The 21,182-nt window shown below is 43.9% G+C and overlaps 6 protein-coding genes across 6 annotated transcripts; 5 read left to right on the top strand and 1 right to left on the bottom strand.

The window, feature by feature from the left end:
• Positions 1-488: 488 nt before the first annotated feature.
• On the top strand, positions 489-1,509 carry SERLADRAFT_472320 (uncharacterized protein; the record flags this gene model as incomplete). Its single annotated transcript, XM_007320516.1, has 4 exons — positions 489-748; positions 815-871; positions 933-957; positions 1,022-1,509. Coding segments are annotated over 4 exons (240 nt in total).
• A 1,378-nt stretch (positions 1,510-2,887) lies between these two features.
• SERLADRAFT_362510 (uncharacterized protein) lies at positions 2,888-5,077 on the top strand (the record flags this gene model as incomplete). The annotated part of the gene is made up of 12 exons (XM_007320515.1): positions 2,888-3,098; positions 3,155-3,284; positions 3,331-3,522; positions 3,585-3,736; positions 3,790-3,906; positions 3,961-4,077; positions 4,132-4,145; positions 4,199-4,388; positions 4,442-4,498; positions 4,550-4,574; positions 4,621-4,887; positions 4,955-5,077. 12 exons carry the CDS (start codon positions 2,888-2,890, stop codon positions 5,043-5,045), a joined length of 1,563 nt encoding a protein of 520 aa, XP_007320577.1.
• Positions 5,078-5,410: 333 nt separating this feature from the next.
• SERLADRAFT_472315 (uncharacterized protein) lies at positions 5,411-5,976 on the bottom strand (the record flags this gene model as incomplete). The annotated part of the gene is made up of 2 exons (XM_007320514.1): positions 5,411-5,688; positions 5,749-5,976. The coding sequence occupies 2 exons, from the start codon at positions 5,950-5,952 to the stop codon at positions 5,596-5,598; spliced, it is 297 nt and encodes a 98-aa protein (XP_007320576.1).
• A 648-nt stretch (positions 5,977-6,624) lies between these two features.
• On the top strand, positions 6,625-7,606 carry SERLADRAFT_440066 (uncharacterized protein; the record flags this gene model as incomplete). Its single annotated transcript, XM_007320513.1, has 5 exons — positions 6,625-6,703; positions 6,761-6,936; positions 6,987-7,100; positions 7,156-7,392; positions 7,442-7,606. 5 exons carry the CDS (start codon positions 6,625-6,627, stop codon positions 7,604-7,606), a joined length of 771 nt encoding a protein of 256 aa, XP_007320575.1.
• A 3,265-nt stretch (positions 7,607-10,871) lies between these two features.
• SERLADRAFT_409690 (uncharacterized protein) lies at positions 10,872-12,628 on the top strand (the record flags this gene model as incomplete). The annotated part of the gene is made up of 7 exons (XM_007320512.1): positions 10,872-10,922; positions 10,959-11,020; positions 11,133-11,205; positions 11,237-11,270; positions 11,294-11,684; positions 11,903-12,494; positions 12,542-12,628. 7 exons carry the CDS (start codon positions 10,872-10,874, stop codon positions 12,626-12,628), a joined length of 1,290 nt encoding a protein of 429 aa, XP_007320574.1.
• Positions 12,629-18,891: 6,263 nt separating this feature from the next.
• On the top strand, positions 18,892-20,929 carry SERLADRAFT_440064 (uncharacterized protein; the record flags this gene model as incomplete). Its single annotated transcript, XM_007320511.1, has 9 exons — positions 18,892-18,949; positions 18,992-19,091; positions 19,539-19,639; positions 19,693-19,755; positions 19,810-19,994; positions 20,041-20,219; positions 20,274-20,500; positions 20,555-20,647; positions 20,706-20,929. 9 exons carry the CDS (start codon positions 18,892-18,894, stop codon positions 20,927-20,929), a joined length of 1,230 nt encoding a protein of 409 aa, XP_007320573.1.
• Positions 20,930-21,182: the final 253 nt, after the last annotated feature.

Below are 21,182 nucleotides of genomic sequence, written 5' to 3'. Positions count from 1 at the left end.
GGGCAGAGCAGAGAGGGGGGAACGTACACGACGAGACCGGTGTAGTTGGCTATGTGCCAGCGGGCGAGGACGGCAGGATGATTGAGGGCGTGGAATGCATCCTGGAGAAGATGGACGAATGCGGTGGAGAGGATGACGCCTGTGGGAGATGAGCGGGAGAGGGAGAGGGAGGTGAAAAGGGGTACCTGTGCCAAAGTGCTTTCCAATGAAAAAGACGATGCGAGGGATGCGGAGAAAGGAGATGCGGTTGGAGAGGGACGGGAGGGACGAGGCTGGGTGTCCTGTTAGCAGCACTGGGCGAGAGAGGGTTCTACGCACCAAAGAGAGAGACGGCGAAGATGACGAGGATGGCGCTGATCTCTTCGTCCATCGCTGCATACACTCTTCACAACACCACCCTTATACTCGCGAGTACCTCCACAGTCACGTCAGTGGGGACCTCCACAGTGACCACCCTGCCTGACGTCATCATCATCAGCTCGGAAAAAGTAGGTGAGTGTGTTTCAAACTTTTTCACTCGCGCATGTCTGAAATGCAGAACATTACCCTCATCGCCAGACCACGTCGACTCTTTTGGACTTTGTCCTCGCTATGATGCTCTTCCCCCACGTCCAGGAGTGGGCGCATGCCGAGATCGCTAATGTCATTGGTAATGACAGGTTGTCAGGCTTTGAGGATCGATTCTCGCTGCCCTATGTGGAAGCTGTGGTTCGCGAATCGCACAGATGGCATCCTGTTCTTCCCTTGGGTGAGTACTAGCACTATGCGTGTGGTATCGCACCTATCGACACTACTAACTGGCCTTTCTCACCAGGCATTGCCCACGCTGCCGTAGATGACGACGTCTATGAGGGGTTGTACATACCTAAATGTCAGTGGCCATTTCTCTGTTGTACAGTAGGTTGGATTAGGCTGATGTGGGTGGTTTGTAGCCGCAACAGTGATCGCCAACGTTTGGTGCGCTCGTCAATCCCACCTTACTCATTCACTCTGACCCTTCACTCTCCGGGGCCATGTCCAGAAACGAATCCAACGCCTCCGACTTCATCCCCGAACGATTCTTCACCGCCAACGGAGGACTGAACGACGACAAGGTGCTCTACGCGTTTGGTTTTGGGAAACGGATCTGCGTGGGGCAGTATGTAGCGGATGCGGGGGTGTGGGTAGCGGTTGTGTCTTTTTTATTTTTTTTATTTTTTTATACCTTGGGGGGTGTTTGGTACCTGGTGCTGAATTCTCTACTCGACCGACAGTCGACCGCGTCCGTTCGCGTGTCATATCGAGCCGCGAGTGAAGGGTATGACGGCTGAGAAGCTGCAGCAGATGATCGGCCACTTTGCTTGAACAGTCTGAAATGTCAACGCTTTGAAAATCAATGATCACTGTTATCATGATGATGGTCGTTTGGTCATCGTCGGAAAGCGGGCCACGCAAGATTTAAAAAAAAAAAAAAAGAATCAACGATTTCCATAGGTCTTTTTCTGAATGTTCAGGGGGTCTGACAAACTTGGAGAATAGGTTGAGTACCACCCTTGTCGTCATCCGAGCCTAGCTAGGTAGGTGACTCGGTGTAAGGATGATGAATCATTTCTGGTCATCGCTGGCGGATGGGAGGGTTCGTTCAACTCCATTGTCTCCTCGACCTATCCTGTCCATCATCTTCTCAGGTGCGTTGACAGTGCTTCATCAGTCGATATAGTACGTACTTCATCTGACCATATGACCGTGGCAAGGTGGATGTAACTCTTAAACTTGGTATAGGTGATAGCTGGTGCTATAGCTTGCCATCATCGCTGATGTTGTCATTTTCAGAGAAGTTGGCGAATTTGACTAGGTTCAATTGAATGGGACGCGTTGTATCTCACTGATGCTGCTTATTCTGACCTATATGGCGGAGGGACGGTTCATCGTTGTCTATCCTCAATCTCATCATCTGACCATATGAATACAGCAACTCTAAAATTCCGTTCCTGGTATGACTTGCTATTATCGCGGATGCTGTCATTTTCGGACAAGTTGACGAATACGGCTAGGTTTACTTATGGGACGGACACATGGCATCCTACTGATCCAATTCTGACAAGGCCAAATGAAAACCTAGGTCTTCTCTCGCTGCCTATATTCTCCTTTCTTGAAAACTTCCATCCTTCTCGTGGGATCTCCTATGTTGTTCAAGAACAATAGGGCGGATAAGAAAACTCGCAAACAAGTGACGTAGTATGTACTATAATATGTGAACTCTGGGACCTCACAGATAACAGTATTTGTCTGTCAGTACACTCCGATAACAGGTTTTGGTTGTGCGCCGTATACCAATGTGGCATACGATAACGAGACTTGCCCATAAGTCTTCTTCGTGAGATGTATGCGTGATTGTCCTACCGAAATGTTTTGTTTGAAAGAAGCCAAGTGATACAGGTTGGTATTATCGCCAACGTTGTTTACTCGTTGAATAATTGTGAACTGATACGAACCTTTCAAGCTACAGCATACTGTACACATTCCAGAGCCACATGTCTAATCACTGTACGGTAGTGGAACCGCTGAATGTCATCAGAGGACCTCCAGCCCCAATCGGCACATCCTTACCTGATAGCATATTTTATATCATTGGCTGACGCTATAATTAGTGCAAAAGGTAGTATATTCAAAGCCTATCTGAGGCCTTCTATGGAGAATGTGACGATCCATATCCCCATAACACCATCTCCAACTTGCTGGGAGCTCCCTCTCCGATAGCACGCGTGCAAAAATTCCGTCAAGCCAGGATCAGAGCAAGGGGCAGTATGCACCAGGGTACGTGCCAGCTGACCTGACCCTAGTACTATTGGTGTCCATATAACACGCTCATATCTGCTACCTCGCAATCCCTCCAACCCCGTAAATCATGTTTCAAGGGTCGAGTACTCTCTCGCTTGTCCTGGCTTTCTTGTTTCTTGTGCTGTTGGAGTCTATAAGGCGTCTTGCCCGGAGACGAGGAGGCAATAACTCGTTGTCTTTTCCTCCAGGCCCTTCATCGCTTCCTATCCTGGGTAACACACTCGAAATCAACTCTACTGCACCGTGGATTACCTATGAGAAATGGGGCAAGACCTACGGTACATTCGTTCTAGTTATGTTGTTCTTCTTCCACACCTGACTGCTGATTCGGAAGGCGATATCATACACTGCTGCCTTTTCAGACAACACGTCGTTGTTATCAACTCGGAGAAAATAGCAAGAGATCTTCTCGAAAAACGATCATACAACTATTCAGATAGGCCTATCATCGTCACGAACGAGCTGTCAGTGCTTTTCGTAGCGTGTTGGCCATCTCTCTGAATTTCACAGATTTGGCTGGTCGTCCCTCAACGCAGCGCTGATGCGCTACGGAAATACATGGAGACAACACAGGCGATTCTATCATCAAAGTTTACGGTCGTCTGCGGCTCTTTCCTACCGCCCTTTACAGATGCGCAAAATCCATGAGCTCCTGGTTGACATGCTTGAAACGCCTGAGGATTTTGTGCGCCACATAGAGGCGTGAGTTGCCCACAGAAACACATTTAACCGATTGACCTAGCCCCCTCAAATTTGTTCGTTAGATTGGCCGCCTCTATTATAATGTCAATCACCTACGGGTATGAGACAGAACGTCACGGTGATCCTTTAGTTTCCCTTGTCGAGACCGTCAATGACAAAGCGCTGAAGGCTTTCACTCCCGAGGCCTCCGCGATCCTGACGTCCTGGCCTTTTCGTAAGCTTACTCGAAACCTGTCACAAATATACCATAACGCCAGTGTTTGGTAGTTTTGTATCTCCCTTCTTGGTTTCCTGGCTTAAGTTTCAAACGACTTGCCAGAGGATATCCAGATATGTTGAACGAGATGGTCGAAAAGCCATTTCAATACACAAAAAGTCAAATGGTCCGCGCACTTCATCAATCTCGAATTGATTCTTTGCCCATAACCTATTGAAAGACCTCAAACCCAGCTATATCTAGCATGGTTTCTGATATTCTTAATGGAATCAAAGACGCCCCCAATTATGACGAGCTTGAGAAAATAATGAAGGGCACTGCAGCTACTTCATTTTCTGGTAAGTGTCCTATAATGGCGTATCATCCATCGTCTTCATTTATTTTATTTCCAGCGGCATCAGAGACGGTTAGTAAATTTCAACCTCGAGTCAATCATGACCTTGTAACGTGTGTAACTAGACGGCTACGACTCTCATTGACTTCATCCTTGCGATGGTACTTTACCCAAAAGTCCAAGAACGAGCCCAAGCAGAGATCGACTCTGTTGTGGACAAGCATAGGTTACCTAATTTTGAAGATCGTAACTCTCTGCCTTACGTTGAGGCTGTACTCCGCGAGACGCATAGATGGCGTCCTGTTGTACCCTTAGGTTGACTCTTTATCGTGCTTTGGAAACTCTTGCTGATGGTGCATTCGCATCAGGCCTTGCACACGCTGCTGTAAATGACGACATTTATGAAGGATATCATATTCCAGGAGGTATACCTCCATCCTTCTCATTACTGAAAGGTTTCTCACGTCTTTTTGTAGGAGCGGTGGTAATTGCGAACGCTTGGTATGTTGCATACTGTCTTTATAATGTCTATCTGAACGCTTTCTAGGACAATGTCACGAAATGAAGCCAAATATTCTAACCCATCAGACTTCATCCCGGAGAGATTCCTTTCGGCAGACGACAAACTCAACGACGACACAGTTCCTTATGCATTCGGATTTGGCAGGCGCGTGTGTGTCGGAAAGCACGTAGCTGATGCAAGCGTTTGGGCCGGTATCGTGTCTCTTCTCGCAGTCTTCAAGTTCACCAAAGCCAAAGATAGCCAAGGACGAGAGATCAATGTTGAACCGCAATGGACATACGGGTTGACAGTGTGAGTTTGACGTTTATCATTCTGCTAGTGCACCCCACGCTCACCACGCACTGTGACGTTCTGAAAGTCGTCCGGCCCCGTTTGCGTGTCACATTGAGCCACGGTCAACGGGTTTGGACTCTGGAAAGCTGCACCAAATGATAAACCAATTCACGTAAGTGAGGTACTATCTCCCCAATGGCATGCGTGTATTTGTATTGGTTGTTTTCTTGATTCAAGTTGTGCTTCTCCCAATGTCGCATTTTGATTGTATCGACGTAACGGCACTGATACTAGGTATACCTAGTTTGGGAATATAGTTGATTGTCTCATAACGCATAACGTCGGGACCCCCCAAAACTACATGCAATACGAGACTTACTTACTAAGGGCCCGTTCGGCAGCCACCGTTTCAAAACGTCGCCCGCCAAAAAAGTCGCGTTTCGTTTTACAGCTAATTGCAGAACGTTAGACATGTCAGCATAGAAATCGCATACAGGTGGACTTGAAAAATAGAAATCCCCGAAAGATCAGGAGATTGTGTCTTACAGCTACAGCTGATTTCATAACGATAGACCTGTCCAATGAGTTAGTGTACAGAGCAAAACTACAAATGAGCTTAAAATGTAGTAAATCTGAAATTTAGGGAGACTAGAATATTTGGCTCAGTACCGAGTGTGGCTGGTGTGATAAGTGTGATAGCCAAGTCTTTGAAAAAATTGGTGTAGACTATTCGGTGGAGTGCTCGCCAAAGAAAAAAATGGAATCTAGAAACTCTGAGAGGATCATATCAGGCTGTCTTTCAATGCAGCCTTCAAGGAACTAATCAAAAACTTGTTTTATCAGCACATCAGAAGAATAAAAGAAAAAACTGACACTCGCTTCCAAGCCATCAAGGGCACAAGGCCGTCCTTGACAAGCTAGTTGGTGTCCCACTTCACCAGTGTCCCGGAAGGTCTTCCGGATGCGCCTGATGGTCCGTTGACTGATTCCTAGGTAATGGCTAACATGTCTGTCTGAGAGGCCATGGATGCAAGACAATTCATACGTTAGTATCTTCTGCTCCTTGGGAATATGGTGCCGCATGTTGGTCGAGGGTTGACTAGTCTCTCCCAGACACTTTGGGTTCTTCCCAAAAATATACATATACACTCCGCTGAAGTCCGCCTGCACACTAACTCATAGGATAGGTCTATTGTTATGAAATCAGCTGTAATTGCAGATTGTTAGACATCCCGGTGTGAAAAATGTGCACTCGGAGTTGAAGCGGGATGAGCGGGAAGTAAATTATTTTAGACTCGTAAGACTAATCTCAGAGTCTGCCTGAGGTGCCACAGCTATGCCAACCAGACTTAAGATACAGTCTCCTGACCTTTCGGGGATTTCTATTTTTCAAGTCTGCCTGTATGCAATTTCTATGCTGACATGTCTAACATTCTGCAATTAGCTGTAAGTCTGGTTGGCGTAGCTGTGGCACCTCGGGCAGACTCTGAGATTAGTCTTACAAGTCTAAAAGAATTTACTTCCCGCTCATCCCACTTCAACTCCAAGTGCACATCTTTCACACCGGGATGTCTAACGATCTGCAATTAGCTGTAAAACGGTGCCATTTTGGAACGAGCTGACATGTTTGGCAACTCAGCTTGTTTCAAAAAAACTTTGTCACACCGGGCTGCAAATTGTGTTCCCAACTTTTACACTCAAACTACAGTACCTCACACTGCTCTATCACTCTAAAAACCACCTCAAAAGCCCCCAATGACCTCTCAAAAGCTCACACTCAAGATTTCATCTATGAAAGACAGGCTCCTTGCCAACAAAAAGAACCAATCTCCTAGTCAACAATCTCAGATTTCAGCCCCAAAAGAGCCCTGAAACGCAAAATGGACATCAGAGGATGATGCCACATTAGTGGATAAATTGAAGGAGGCACAAATGGAAGGCAATCGACCTGACAATAACTTCAAAAAACCAGCTTTTGTTGCTACAGCTGTTGTGCTAGTGCAGAGTCATAAAACCAGTGGTGGTGCACCAAAGATATCTACAAATTATAGCCGATGTTGGGGAACAGTAAGTCAACCATTGTACAACATATATTGTATTGATTTTTATCATCACAGTTAAAGGCTATGTGCCTTGTTGTTCAGCAGCTTCAAGAGCTGTCTGGTTTTGGATGGGATGATACCAGAAAGAAAGTAACTGCTGAAGAAGATGTGTGGGATAACTATATTGCAGTAAGTGTAGAGTCAATAGTTTAGTATGAGATGTACTCAATTAGATCTGTCTCAGCCTCATCCAGAAGCAAAACCATGGCGTACAAACCCTTTACCGCTCTACAATGATATAATCAGACTCATTGATGGACACTATGCCACTGGTGAGGGTGCTTTTTATATCCCAGAGATTGGTGAGCCTTCTTTGCCTTTGCCTCATCCTTATAAGGAGCAAGTGGATCAAGATGATGTGGGCACAGCGGATGGTCATCCAGAGAGTGATTTAGACTTGGATGGGGAAGAAAAGTCTCAGGTATGTGATATGGCTTGATGTTGACTTTACCTCACTACTACTCTTCTAGGATTCTATTGAAGTGTCTCAGAGATTAAAATGCAAACATGCAGCTTCTGGATCACCCACTCCTGCATCTGCATCAAAGTGCCTTCATACCAAGGTGACAGGACCTTCCGCCATCCTTGGCATTGCAGATGCACTTAGTGCCGGTTTCATCACTCAGTCGTCCTGACCCTAGTATTTCCCAGCTTATTGGTGATGTCCCCAGCACACCTAAGAGGAGGATTGCTGACAATGACAGCAATTAACAGTGGTAGCAGTGGGAAGTGTTGTGACCACACTGGATCACAAGTAGCAGAGTGTAGTGAACTTGAGATTAGAGAAGAAGTCTGGATTGGATATCTTATTTCTTACAAGGTAAAATACAGGGGTTTATATAGTAAAAGAAAGGTAGGCTATGTACAGTATAGCTGTGCAAAGAGAATGAGAAAGAACATGAAGGAAGGAATGTATGCTGACAAATCCTGTGTAGGTAGTACAGGATAAGATTGTCAAAATAAGGAAAAGAAAGAGATATAACAATGAATGCTGTGTAAGTAATGTCACAGGTTTGTACAGCCATAAAATAAAGTCCAATAGCAGAAAGAGAGCAAGGAAATCGTGATGTCATGGGAAGATGCAGTAAAGAAAGCAATGCAAAAATATTATCAGTATCAACACAGTTCCTTTATTGTCAGTCGGGCATTTCAAAAAAATATGTGTCCATAAAAATGATTCAAAAATCAAAAATAATTACACTGTAAATGAATGTTCTGCTGAAAAAAAAGAAATTGGAGCCACCGGTCCACCACCTAGTCCAAATCCGACGGTTCCATGGCCTTACCAATGGACTGGTTGTATTGGACCACCTGGTCAAACGAGGGAGGGATGGGAGTAGTTCCAATTTGGAACAAGTGAGTCCCAGGCAGTGTGTGGTAGGTGTAGCTGTAGCGAAGACGATGGACAAAGGATAAATGTACCCAAGTGAATTGGACAGTGATGTACATAGGCAATGCAAGGGGACAAACCTTCTCCAGCTCAAAAACTACCCACCCACACTCCAACCAGGCGAGACAAGTGACCAATGACTTGATAGTATACAATAGAAGATCAATGTCATGAAGATGGACCTGTTGCCTAATTTGGACCGGCTGCCGGGGCTTTGCTGATATCAGCAGTAGCACATGGTGGTCAACGGATTGGCGACGGAAGCGGATAGAGAGTGGTGACATCAGATATGGTGGGGGAGCAAAGAAAATGAGGAGGAGGAGGAGGGTGGAGGTGACGAGGAGGTGAACTAAAATGGGGATCCAGAAGCAACCGTCGGGTGAGAATAAAAACGAGAGTAAGGGACCCATGGTGGGGCTAGGAAAAGGAAGGGAAGTGAAGGAAACAATGAAAGCGAGGGCACCATGCCATGTGTAGCCAGTGGCAATGCAAAAAATTGCCAAAGGTACCGAATGGAAAGCAAAGGTGAGTGCAACTTGATTGTTTAATAGAGGTGGTGCTGATCAGCCACAAGTTCAAAAAAGGCAATATTAATTACTATTCCATATGGCACTGTGCCTATGTGGCGCAAAGGCAAGTCTTTTTGAATATTCACTTCATTTTTGACACCTGTCCATGCTACCAATTTTGGTGCATGACACCGTCTTCTCCAGACACTTCCGCCATCTCTCTCCATGATAGGGCAAATGCAACACCCCCCCTTGGACACGCTGATTGAGATTGGGACTTGGCAGTGTCATAGGATTCTCCCCCCAGTTTTGCAGCGGTAACTCTCTTTTTTTTTCAAGCGATAGTGGCATGTTGCTGATGCTGATACTGGTGCTGTAGCATTTAAATTTGCTTTATCTATCTCATGTTGACCAGTAGCCATCTGAGTCCTTGGTATGCACTGCGAAGGCGGTGATCCCATATCAACCTGTGGAAGTGAGAAGTCAGAAATGGGACATTGTGAAGAGGTAGCGATGAGAGGTGATGGAAGCAAGGATATGGAAGAATGAGGTGTGGAAAGGGAGACATTGATAGGTTCATTGATTGTAGCAGGAAGAGAGCGGTTCCAGTTCAAGTTCTGTGGTGAAGACTGCCAGGGCAGGAGCTCATCCCATAGATTTGTCGCATTCAAATTGTCCACATTGCTGGAATAGGTAGTATTCTGGCTTGCCGCCCAGGAAGAAAGTTCCTGTTGAGGGATAGGATTGTTGGTGTGTTCACCTTGACCCACAAATAGCACAGAACGTGATAATAATCCATAAGTGACCAGTACAGATAAGTATGGGTGGAAATTCACAAGGTTTGGTGGTAGGTTTGGGCTGTTGTTGAGCAGTTGAAGTAGAAGTTCCAAGTCATGGGTATGCATGTCAAGGATACGGAGCAATACCTCAGTTTCAGATACGGACACTTTCATGGCTTGGTAGTTGGCAGTTGGCAGTATGTCCCAGAAAGGGGGGTGCTCAATAATAAAACTAAGTGAAACTCAGCCGCTGCCCGAGAGGCTATAGAAACGACTTTATTATTTACCTAAGTGAAACTACAATAGGTGTTAGTTTAAGGTGATCTCTAATAAATGTAATGTAATATACCTCAGCCGCTGCCCGAGAGGCTATAGAAACAACTGAGGTATTCCTATACTAAACCCCCTACTACTTATAGTCGGAGGTGCTACTCGCTACAGTATAATGACTCCTAGGAGAACAATGGCTGCTTCAGCAGAGACCGGGTTTATCCAGTTTTGTCACTCAAGTGCTGGAGCACTTTTTTTTCTGGGACATACTGCACGAGCACCAATTGCAGCAGCATATACCAGTAAAGGTGCTCAATTTCACAGAATAACTCCCATATTGCGAAAAGACGATGAGAAGTTGCAGGATGTGGGCAAGATAGCTCCAAGATGTAAGTGAACATACTTCCCCAAACTCATCAACCACCTCAGCAATCATTCTACAGCCCTACTTTTGGCTTTAGAACATTGGGTATGTATATGCAACAGTTTCACAGGCTCTGGGCATGCCACAGACTAGCAGATTAGATATAAAAAACATGTAGCTCGCTCACTTGTAGAGTATCTCGATCTTTCCCCTTTTTCTATTATACTCTGGTCGAAATTCAAAAAAAAGTGGAAGCCTCTTGTATAGTGGAAACACCCAGAATCTAATCTAATCAAAATATTTCTTTTCTGGGACATACTGCCAAAAACTCTCCACTACTACATATGGGAAGTGCTCGTGCACTCAAGCACTTCTCTTTCTAGGATGTAATGCCAAAGCCAAAACTCTATGGATACACTGCCAATTGTCCTCCCACAGACATGGGAAATGTCTGGGTTAATTTAAGCTCGATGTGGAACTCCCTCTGGAGATGGCAAAGGCAGAATAGTGAATATGCTGGTGGTAGATAATTCTTCTTCCTTTTTTACTAGCTTTCACCCACCCTATTGAAACAGCTTCATCCCTGAGATGTCTACTACTGGATCAACATCTGTCATCACCTCATCTCCAAATGCTTTGGTAAGTCTCTTTTTTGATCACATTGTGCCTGGGTAGCTTATAAACTACTCCAATAGCCACTGCTGCTCCGCTGCACCACACCTTTCACACATCCAAAGGTATGTGTACTTCACTTGACTTTGCTGCCCCATACTGACTCCCTAGCCGTTGTCTTTTTGCTATTTAGTTCAGTGGGTTTGCTATAAAAGGCCCAACACAATGTTTTCATAGGTTTATGGACCCCCTTTTGAAGAAAGAGGCTGCACCCCTTAAAGTGTACTGCACACTAGAGGATTTCCTCCCAGTAATTTTCCCTTTATCTCACATTTTCACAGGTCAATATGGGACAAAAGCCATGCTATACAACATGTTGGTTTTGTTATGTGATGCAGGTTATTACAGCACCGAGGATAGATCCTGGACAACAATGAGTGGCTGCCCAGACTTTACAAAACCATGGAGTCCAGGTTTGGAGGATGAGTGTATGGCATTCCTTAACAACATTGTACTAAAGGTCTACTCTGCATTACCGAGCAGGGCAACTGCCTCCTTGAGATGGTGGATTGCTGCCAACTCAATCCGTTCAGTAGAAGACGGTGGTGGCAAATGGCGTCCTGACCTAGTCTTGATGAGTGCTAGCTCTGACAACCCCACCAATCCCAAAGCTCTTCCACCAGCAAAATGGAGAAGTGTCCATGCACTGGCTGAGCTTAAGGACAGGGAGAAAAACTCAGTGCCCCTCCACGAGCAGATTTTTCAGCTGATGGGACTCTATGTTGAATTGTGTTCTTTATACTGGTGGTTGTTTTCTACTTTGTTTCTTTTATACTTTAACTAGCACATGAATGGACAACATATGATTGTAACTGCTGCATTGCCCAAAATAGCAAGACTTATTACAGATTCATTTTATCAGTGACTCGGAGGACCATTATAATTCAGACTCCCATTTCTTCTATTATGTCCTTGCCTATATATCATCATTGTATACTGGTTAACAGAGACGCTCCCTACATGTGTCCTGCTGGATGTGGAAGGTCATTTGCAACAGCTCATGCTGTTAACACACATCTTGGCTCTGCAAAAAAATGCCTGTGGTACCACAAAGGAAAGTCACGATCACTTGCTATCCCACAGCCACAAGAAGATAATGGAGAGGAAGCTAGTGGATTAGACATGTTAATAGATGATGAGCATATGGAGGAGGCAATTGGCGAAGTACTACAGGAGTTGCAAGAGGATCTTTTTTCATTCATTCCAATCGCACATTCTGACATTATTGATGATGGGGAGAATGCAGCAGGCCCATCCCTTCATCAGAACTCAATAGTCCTAGATGACAATGAGGATGAATGTATGGAGGTAGAACATCCCACAGCTGGCAAGGTCATAAGCATGGATGAGACTTTACATCAGAGGTGGAGAAGAGAATCCATTGCAGCAGGTCGGGATGGTCAAGACGTAGAAATGGGTGAAGCTTCAGACCCCAAGTTCTTCTCCTTTGCCTCGGAGACGGATTGGAGAGTAGCATGTTGGGCAATTCAAGATGGTATAGGGCACCAGTCTTTTAATTGGCTGTTAAGTATCCCAGGTGTCAGTGATTTCATGATTTTTATGAATCTTGCTTATATTATTGCCAGGTCAGGGAGAAGCTGGGGCTTTCTTACCTTAATATACGTAGATTACACAAGATTGTTGACTACAGCATACCATTTAGGGCTGAATAGAAATAAACTATCATATTTTTTCCTGATACTCTGGATGATACAAACCTTATTTAGTATAGAGATGTACTTTCAGCCATCAGGACTCTCCTTGGGAACCCTGCACATGCCAAACATGTAGTCTATTGCCCAATAAAGATTTTCACCAATGCGAGGAAAGAATCAAGGATTTATCATGAAATGTGGACGGGAAAATGGTGGCATGCTATTCAGGTGAGCATGGTTATGTATCTCCAACTTACAGTGATTTACAAAATCTTTGGAATAGGCTCGGCTACCATCTGGGGAAGCCTTGGCTCCTGTTATCATTGCAATGGACAAAACCCAGCTCACACAACTCTCTAATTCTAAATCAGCCTACCCTGTCTATCTCACACTTGGCAACATACCCAGAGCTATATGTCATAAGCCAAGCCAACATGCTTGCATACTTATAGGATATCTGACGGTCAATAAAGCCACAAGATCTCAGTTTACTGTAAAGGAGAAGTCTTCAAGAGTTCAGCATCTTTTTCATGAGTCAATGTGGATTATACTAGAGCCTTTGAAGAGAGCTGGTATCGAAGAAATTAATGTTACAGGGGGAGATGGTGCTATAAGGAGAGTCCATCCTATCTTGGCTTGCTATGTTGCAGATTATCCAGAACAATGTCTTGTGACATATACAATGTTAGAATATACTCTGACATACCAATACCCCATAGGATAATACCTCTGATTTGTAAGCCAGCCCAGTATGCAGCAGCTATTCTGTGTAAGACGTCTGTGGTTGCATGTCATGTTTAAGATCCTACATTGTAACCTTGGCCATATAGCTCAATTGGTAGAGCAGCTGGCATGTATCCAGAAGGTTCCAGGTTCAATCCCTGGTTTGGTCATTATCCAATTTTATCATACAAAGCATGACACATGTCCCGAATGCAAAAGACCTGCTTCTGAGCTCTCAGAATCTACTGCTGGGGAGCCACATAGACAGACCTGGACTGAGGAAGTCATTCATGATGCTAAAGTCAATGCAAACTCCTCCAATTAATTTCAGGAGAGGTGCAAGGAAAAAAAGGTCTTTGGTGGTGTTTACAAGCCATTCTGGCTCAACTTCCCTCATTGTGACATTCATTTATCTGTTTCCCCCAATATTCTCCATCAACTATACCAAGGAATCTTTAAGCATATGGTGAACTGGTGCAAGGATCTTATGGATCCTAAGGAGCTTGATCAGCACATTTCCTCCCTTCCTGCTTATTATGGTGTTCGTCATTTCAAAAATAGAATCTCTGCATTAGGCCAGATTGGAGGAGAAGAGAGAAAGGATATGGGCCATATATTGCTAGGATATTTGATTGGAAAAATACCCAGGAGCGCTATACTTGCATACCGACCCCTCTTGGACTTCATCCAGATAGCACAGTATCCCACTCATGACGACACCACTCTGGGCTACCTTTCAGATGCTTTGGACACTTTCCACAAACATAAAAATATATTGGTACAACTCAACATAAGAGAACACCTGAACATCCCTTAATTCCACTCTCTCCTCCACTACTGCCAGTTCATCACATGGTTTGGAACCACCAATAATTACAACACCAAGATGTTTGAGCACTTCCATATTGACTTTGCTAAAGATGGTTGGAGGGCTTCTAATAAAAGAAATGAAGCACCACAAATGGTGACATGGCTCCTGCATCGTGAAAAGGTGGTTGCTTTCCAGAGCTATCTGAGAATGACCATGGATAATAAAGAAGACAGATTCCCTCGCTCCAAATTCCAGACCAAAGGAGTGTCATAGCAAAATACCCTAATAAATGTCAGCAAAGCATTTTGGACGTCATGGAGAAGTATCAGTGTTCTGGATTTGAATCAGCACTCAAAGTCTTTTTTAACAGTAAACTAACTCACCCAAATACACATCGTGGAACCAGATTACTACCCCTTCCATTTCAAAACCTCGATATCTTCCATGGCTTCAAATTCTGTTTAGATAGCCTAGACAACAATGTTGACCTGGAGAATGACCAGCATTGGGAAAAACCATATAGCTATATAGCTAGGCAGGTTACTATACCAGCTATACCGGCTATAGGAGTTGGTATTGAGCTTTACAGGTACAGTAGTAAGGCTATATGAGCTATGAGAGTTGATTTTGAGCTATAGCAGCTGTAGGTCAGTAATTTACTAAAATGTTGATTGTTTACTATATACTCTAGGAATCTTATGTGTGAGTCCAATTATTTTATAAAAGTGATCCCAACATCAAAAATGCTACTTATTGTCTGATTACCAGGTAATATATCTATGGTCTCTTTCATAGCTACCTATAGTGCTATATAGCTGGACTCTATCTATGACCACTCTCATAGTTTACTAATAGTTGTGAAAATAGTTAAAAGAAATTGACAAAAGCATCTTTAAACCAGTCAAAATAATTATCAGAATAATTGTCAGAATATTACTTAGTTGTGCTATAGGAAGTACTTTATCAGGTAGCTGCTTATTTCAAAGTCCATAGATACAAGGCAGCTTACACCAATAACTTATCAGAAATTTCACTAAGTCCAAAAAGTGATTATATATAGTACATGGTATATTATTTTGTGTAAGCCTACAAGTGCTTTGGTATGTATATGCTTAGTAAGCTCAAAAAAGCGGTTAACATGTGGTTGTGGGTTCAATTTCCACAGCTGGCAGATTTTTTGTTGTCAGCCACAGTCTTGCTATACAAACTATAGGCAGCTATCAGAGCTGGTATAGTTACAAACCTAGCTATATAGAGCTATATAATAGGGACTTGTCTACACCAACTATACCAGCTATACCAGCTATAAGAGCCTATATAGTGCTATATGGGCTATAATAGCTATCTGGGGTTTTCCTGATGCAGGTAGATTCTGTCAAAGCCAGGCCAAGCGGAAAAAACAATCTATTGTCGCAGTTTAACACAGTGGTTGTGATGAATTCTCCTGATTGTGAGGATACAGGCATAAAAGGTAATATTTCTCTTACCCTATGACCACAAGCATGTATAATACTAATGACTGTATTCAAGGAACAAAAATTGGGAGATTGAGAGTAATATTTAAACTACCTGAAATACTATACAGTTTCCACGCTGTCATGCACCAAAGTTGATTGGTAGCATGGACAGGTGTTAAGAATGAAGCGAATATTCAAAAAGACTCGCCTTTGCGCCACACAGGCACAGTGCCACGTGGAATAGTCATTAATATTGCCTTTTTCGAACTTGTGGCTGATCAGCATCACCTCTATTAGGCAATCCAGTCACGCTCACCTTTGCTTTTCCATTCGGTACTTTCTGCGTTTCGGCATTTCGGCAAATTTTTGCGTCGCCACTGGCTACACATTGCATTGCGCCCTCGCTTTTGTCGTTTCCCTTACTCCCCTTCCTTTGCCTAGCCCCACCATGGGCCCCTTCCTCTCCTTTTTATTCTCACCTGACGGTTATTTCTGGATCCCCATTTTAGTTCACCTCCTCGTCACCTCCACCCTCCTCCTCCTCCTCATTTTCTTTGCTCCCCCACCATATCTGATGTCACCACTCTCTATCCGCTTCCGTCGCCAATCCGTTGACCACCATGTGCTACTGCTGATATCAGCAAAGCCCCGGCAGCCGGTCCAAATTAGGCAACAGGTCCATCTTCATGACATTGATCTTCTATTGTATACTATCAAGTCATTGGTCACTTGTCTCGCCTGGTTGGAGTGTGGGTGGGTAGTTTTTGAGCTGGAGAAGGTTTGTCCCCTTGCATTGCCTATGTACATCACTGTCCAATTCACTTGGGTACACTTATCTTTTGTCCATCATCTTCGCTACAGCTACACCTATCACACGCTGCCTGGGACTCACTTGTTCCAAATTGGAACTACTCCTCTCCGTCCCTCATTTGATCAGGTGGCCCAACACAACCAGTCCATTGGTAAGGCCATGGAACTGTCGGATTTGGACTAGGTGGTGGACCGGTGGCTCCAGTTTCTTTTTTTTTCAGCAGAACATTCATTGACAGTGCGATTATTTTTGATTTTTGAATCATTTTTATGGACACATATTTTTTAGAATGCCTGACTGACAATAAAGCAACTATGTTGATACTGATAGTGTTTTGCCTTGCCTTTTTTTTTACTGCATCTTCCCATGACACCATGATTTTCCTGCTCTCTTTTTGCTATTGGACTTTACTTTATGGCTGTACAAACCTGTGACATTACTCACAGCATTCATTGTTCTATCCCTTTCTTTTCCTTTTTTTGACAATCTTATCCTGTACTACTTACACAGGATTTGTCAGCATAAATTCCTTCCTTCATGTTCTTTCTCATTCTTTTTGCACAGCTATACTGTGTATAGCCTACTTTTCTTTTACTATATAAACCCCTGTATTTTACCTTGTAAAAAAAAAGGAACTCCAATCCAGACTTCTTCTCTACTCTCAAGTTCACTACTCTGCTACTTGTGATCCAGTGTGGTCACAACACTTCCCACTGCTACCACTGTCAACTGCTGTCATCGTCACTTGTCGCTTTTGAAAGTGATTGTCATCCCTTTCAATTAGAGTCCTTCTGAGCACTACAGTCTGTGCGTCAGGAGCCTGCTATCACTGGGAACCTCGTCACCTCGTCATCCTCGTTGTTCTCAAACCTACCTTGTGCTACAATTAGCAAGGTAGTGCTCATGTATACTCGTCACTAAGCCCCTATCTTCTATAAATTCAACTATCCCTCCTCCTCAAAACCCACACTCATACATCTCTGGGTTTTACTTTGAAGGATTGTTATACGTACCACCCCACAAACAACCAGACCACTCCACTGTTCTAGGAGGCAAAGCCCATAAAGAAGTTCCGTGGAATCTGGGAGGATTGTGTGTTAGTTTGTTTTGTGTGTGGTTTTCTAACAGCAGTTCTCATCATCGACACCGCTGCCCGAGAGGCTATAGAAACGACTTTATTATTTACCTAAGTGAAACTACAATAGATGTTAGTTTAAGGTGATCTCTAATAAATGTAATGTAACATACCTCAGCCGCTGCCCGAGAGGCTATAGAAACGACTGAGGTATTCCTATACTAAACCCCCTACTACTTATAGTCGGAGGTGCTACTCGCTACAGTATAATGACTCCTAGGAGAACAATGGTTACTCCATGGAGAACAATGGCTGCTTCGGCAGAGACCGGTTTTATCCGGTTTTGTCAACCCTTGGAGGGGGGAATGTAACAAGGCAGAAGTCCAAATCAATCCGGCTCACCAGGTGCTCGGCGCCTGACCACGCTCCTTCATCATGCGAACATGTATCCTATCCTACACTCTCCTTTAATGCTCCTGATAGACTTGTTGCTATTGTAGTGTTGGCATTGCTCATTCGCTGATCCCCGTGGTTACCGTAGAAGTATAAGAATGCATTGTAATCGATAGGGAACCACCTATGTGACACCAAAAATCTTACTAATTAGTAAATGGGCTGTAGCGTGACCTCCTCACTAATTAGGCGGCTCAATCCTAGCTGCAGCACTCAAGAGTAGACTGTAGGTTGACAATATAATGCGTGGTCCTAACCCTAGCTGAGACTTAAGTAATTCCTTCTCACGCTTCGCTCGGACCGTGTTCAGTGTCTCCATCGTTACCTATACATGTGTGCTCATCGTCGACAACGACAAGCACAACATTTCACTCAAAAACTGTCAAATTTTGACCATTTTTTTTCCTTGTCAGTTCGTAGTTTAATTGTATACTCTCCGTGCTATAGAACTACCATATAGAACTACCAAACAACGCTATGTGTTGACTAGTCTGTGCACATCTGCTGGCCGCTCCCTTAAATTCTAACTCCGACTTTCTTGCTAGCCCCGCCCCGGACCTACCCAAAAACTCCTCGCAAATATTCTCATGCCTTATCATCCCCATCATTGTCGTCTCAACACCGTCTGCATAGTCCTCTTCTTGCTGTTTGCTGTGAACTCATCCTTACTCCGATCACATCAACATCTCAGCGCCTCAATCCTTGATTATTCAGAGCATTTATGAGCCGCAAGAAGTATTCTTTTCTCACCTCTTCTTATATCCATACGACGAGCTTGCGTGACAGTGGGCTGTGACATGTTACTTGGTCGACCCTCACAAAAATTCATCAAGACCAAGTTGAATTTGAACACCGCCGTTGAGAGGAGCTCAAAAGTAAGTAAGCCTTTTATCCCCGGCTAGTCAGTGCACAGTTCAGCATATTCTAGGTAGGAATCAACCTTATCACAAAATGCTCTCAGAAATTGCGCAAAATATTGGTGTTCCTGCTGAGACACTCGAGGAGCATGGTATGTATGATTCGTATAACTGCTATACTGACAATCCTACAGAAGAGCGAGAATATGACCATGATTCTCAAGATGAATGTGGGCTAGACGGTCAATACAAGTTTGATCCAGTGGAACGCGCCCGAGCAAGCATGATTACAAGGTTGGTTGATTAATGTCTGTTGTTGTCTAGCAGCTTACAGTAATTTAGTATGTGTGGTTCTTCTTTTGGACGTAGACGCAGCGATCATTGTACACGCGTACAACAACATTGTGGTATGCATGAACACTGGCAGAATCAACTTTCTGATCTTGTCAAAGCTTATCTATGTTGGAAGTACAATAAACGTCCAACTGAAGACATGCAATCAACTTTTAAATTTGAGGTTGCAGCAGTCAACATGACAAGTTAAGTGTCCCATTTTTAGACGTACAAGCGTGCTGATACTTCCAAGGCTATGTGGACAAACTACCTGTTTCTCAGGGAGCTAATGAAGCAGCCAATGTCTCTTTAATTCCTTGGATGTTCTCTTATACAGCCCTTTGTTGCTATATCCCTGGAATCACTTGAGATTTATCATCAGATAAAACGGCATCAATCCTCCTTCAGCACCCAGGCAATGGCAAAAGTTCTATGTGCGCTCAACAATGTAATCCCACTCATACTTTCTCGTGTGACTGTCTTAACTTATAACACTGTTTCCAGGTTACGTATGTCCAAATGTTTCGGGATCAGTTATCAATTGCATTTGACATATATTTAGAAATACTGCAAAGAGTTCGGGCTAAGGTTAACAAGCTACTCGGTAGGGATTGTCCTGACTGGCGTATTTGTTTTGCATGCCCGGCCTGTGGTTACAAGGTGCTTCTCTATTGTCTAGGCTTTGTAGTATCTTACATTATGTTACGGTTGCCAGATGATCCTCCACTAGTCCCTGCACAAATTCACGGCATGGATGGTAACAACTCGGCAAAACGATGTGATGGTGCTAGTTCTGCAGACGAACACATATTCCAAAGTCCCTACCTTATAAGCAATGAAGATGTTGATGTTTTCCAGAATGAAGTGCATAATTGACCTGGCGTTCAGGATCATTCATCTATGCAGACAGACAATGCTGTTTGGACATCAAGATGAAGAGCCACCAGACATTTGCACAGATAATTGGACTGTAGCCAATACAGTCGATGATCATACTATCAAAATATTTGAACAAACAGGCATATTCATATTGGCTTGTCGTCATGGTATTGTTGAGACACTAGTGGAAATGCGACACAGTGGAGAACTGTAGGTGCTTATATGGTCCTGACGTCAGATGATCTGACTCATATGTTCCTTCAGTGCAAAATATGCATTAGCCACTGTGAATAAGCTTCTCAGTGTATTCGGCTCCAACCAGGTGATTGGTTACGACATTGGTTTCTCGTTCGCAAAAACAATCTCACGTAGTTCCCTGAGTAATCAAGCGGAATTGAAGAACTTGATGATGGCTGTCAACTCTTTCTATGGCCATGCTCACAATTGCACCTGCCAACTCACTAAGCACCCCCTCTATCTCAAAGGCTTTGGTTTGGAAGACATGGAGATGTGCAAACAGATTTTCTCATCCTTAAATAGTACAGCTCATGTCATACAACATGCTTCACATTTCCATTGGCTCCAATACCTCGACCTACATTTCAATCAGTGGGATCAAGATAAATATCAAGAACTTAGTACGTATCAATTGATATCAATTTATTTACTGAATGTCACAATATTGATCCACCGCAGGTAACTTTCTTTCGAACAACTATAAACAAGTGTTAGCCATTCTTCAGGAGTATGGTCCAGAGCTTGACAAGTTCAGAGATACTCGTGGTTTCACTGGTGCAGATTATGAGCAATGGAGAACAGAAGAACTCGAGTATCTCACAAGACTTACTCAGGAATCTGATTATGAGGTAAGGGTGCCAGTTTACATTGGTGCACTCGAAAAAGTCACCCAGCTTGAGTGAGCATTCTTGATACATTCTTGTTTATATTATGACTGATGCATTATTGTATAGGGCAAGTTATGGGGTTATGACAACTGTACAGTTTGAAAACTACGTCCCTTCAGAAGCTCAGGAGGTTGATTCACAGGTGGTTTTGCATCAAGGTCCAAATGAGGCCCATTGTCAGGCAATGGCTGAGGCTGCTGAAGTGCAGCTGGTGGGCCCATATCTCCCCCTGGACCTGGTGCAGGGACATCCTCAATCAGGCCCAATG

The sequence above is a fragment of the Serpula lacrymans genome (genome assembly GCF_000218685.1).
Source record: "Serpula lacrymans var. lacrymans S7.9 unplaced genomic scaffold SERLAscaffold_9, whole genome shotgun sequence".
NCBI classification, from domain to species: domain Eukaryota; kingdom Fungi; phylum Basidiomycota; class Agaricomycetes; order Boletales; family Serpulaceae; genus Serpula; species Serpula lacrymans.
The sequence above is the reverse complement of the archived record's forward strand: the minus strand, read 5'-3'. Positions and strand labels throughout refer to the sequence as shown.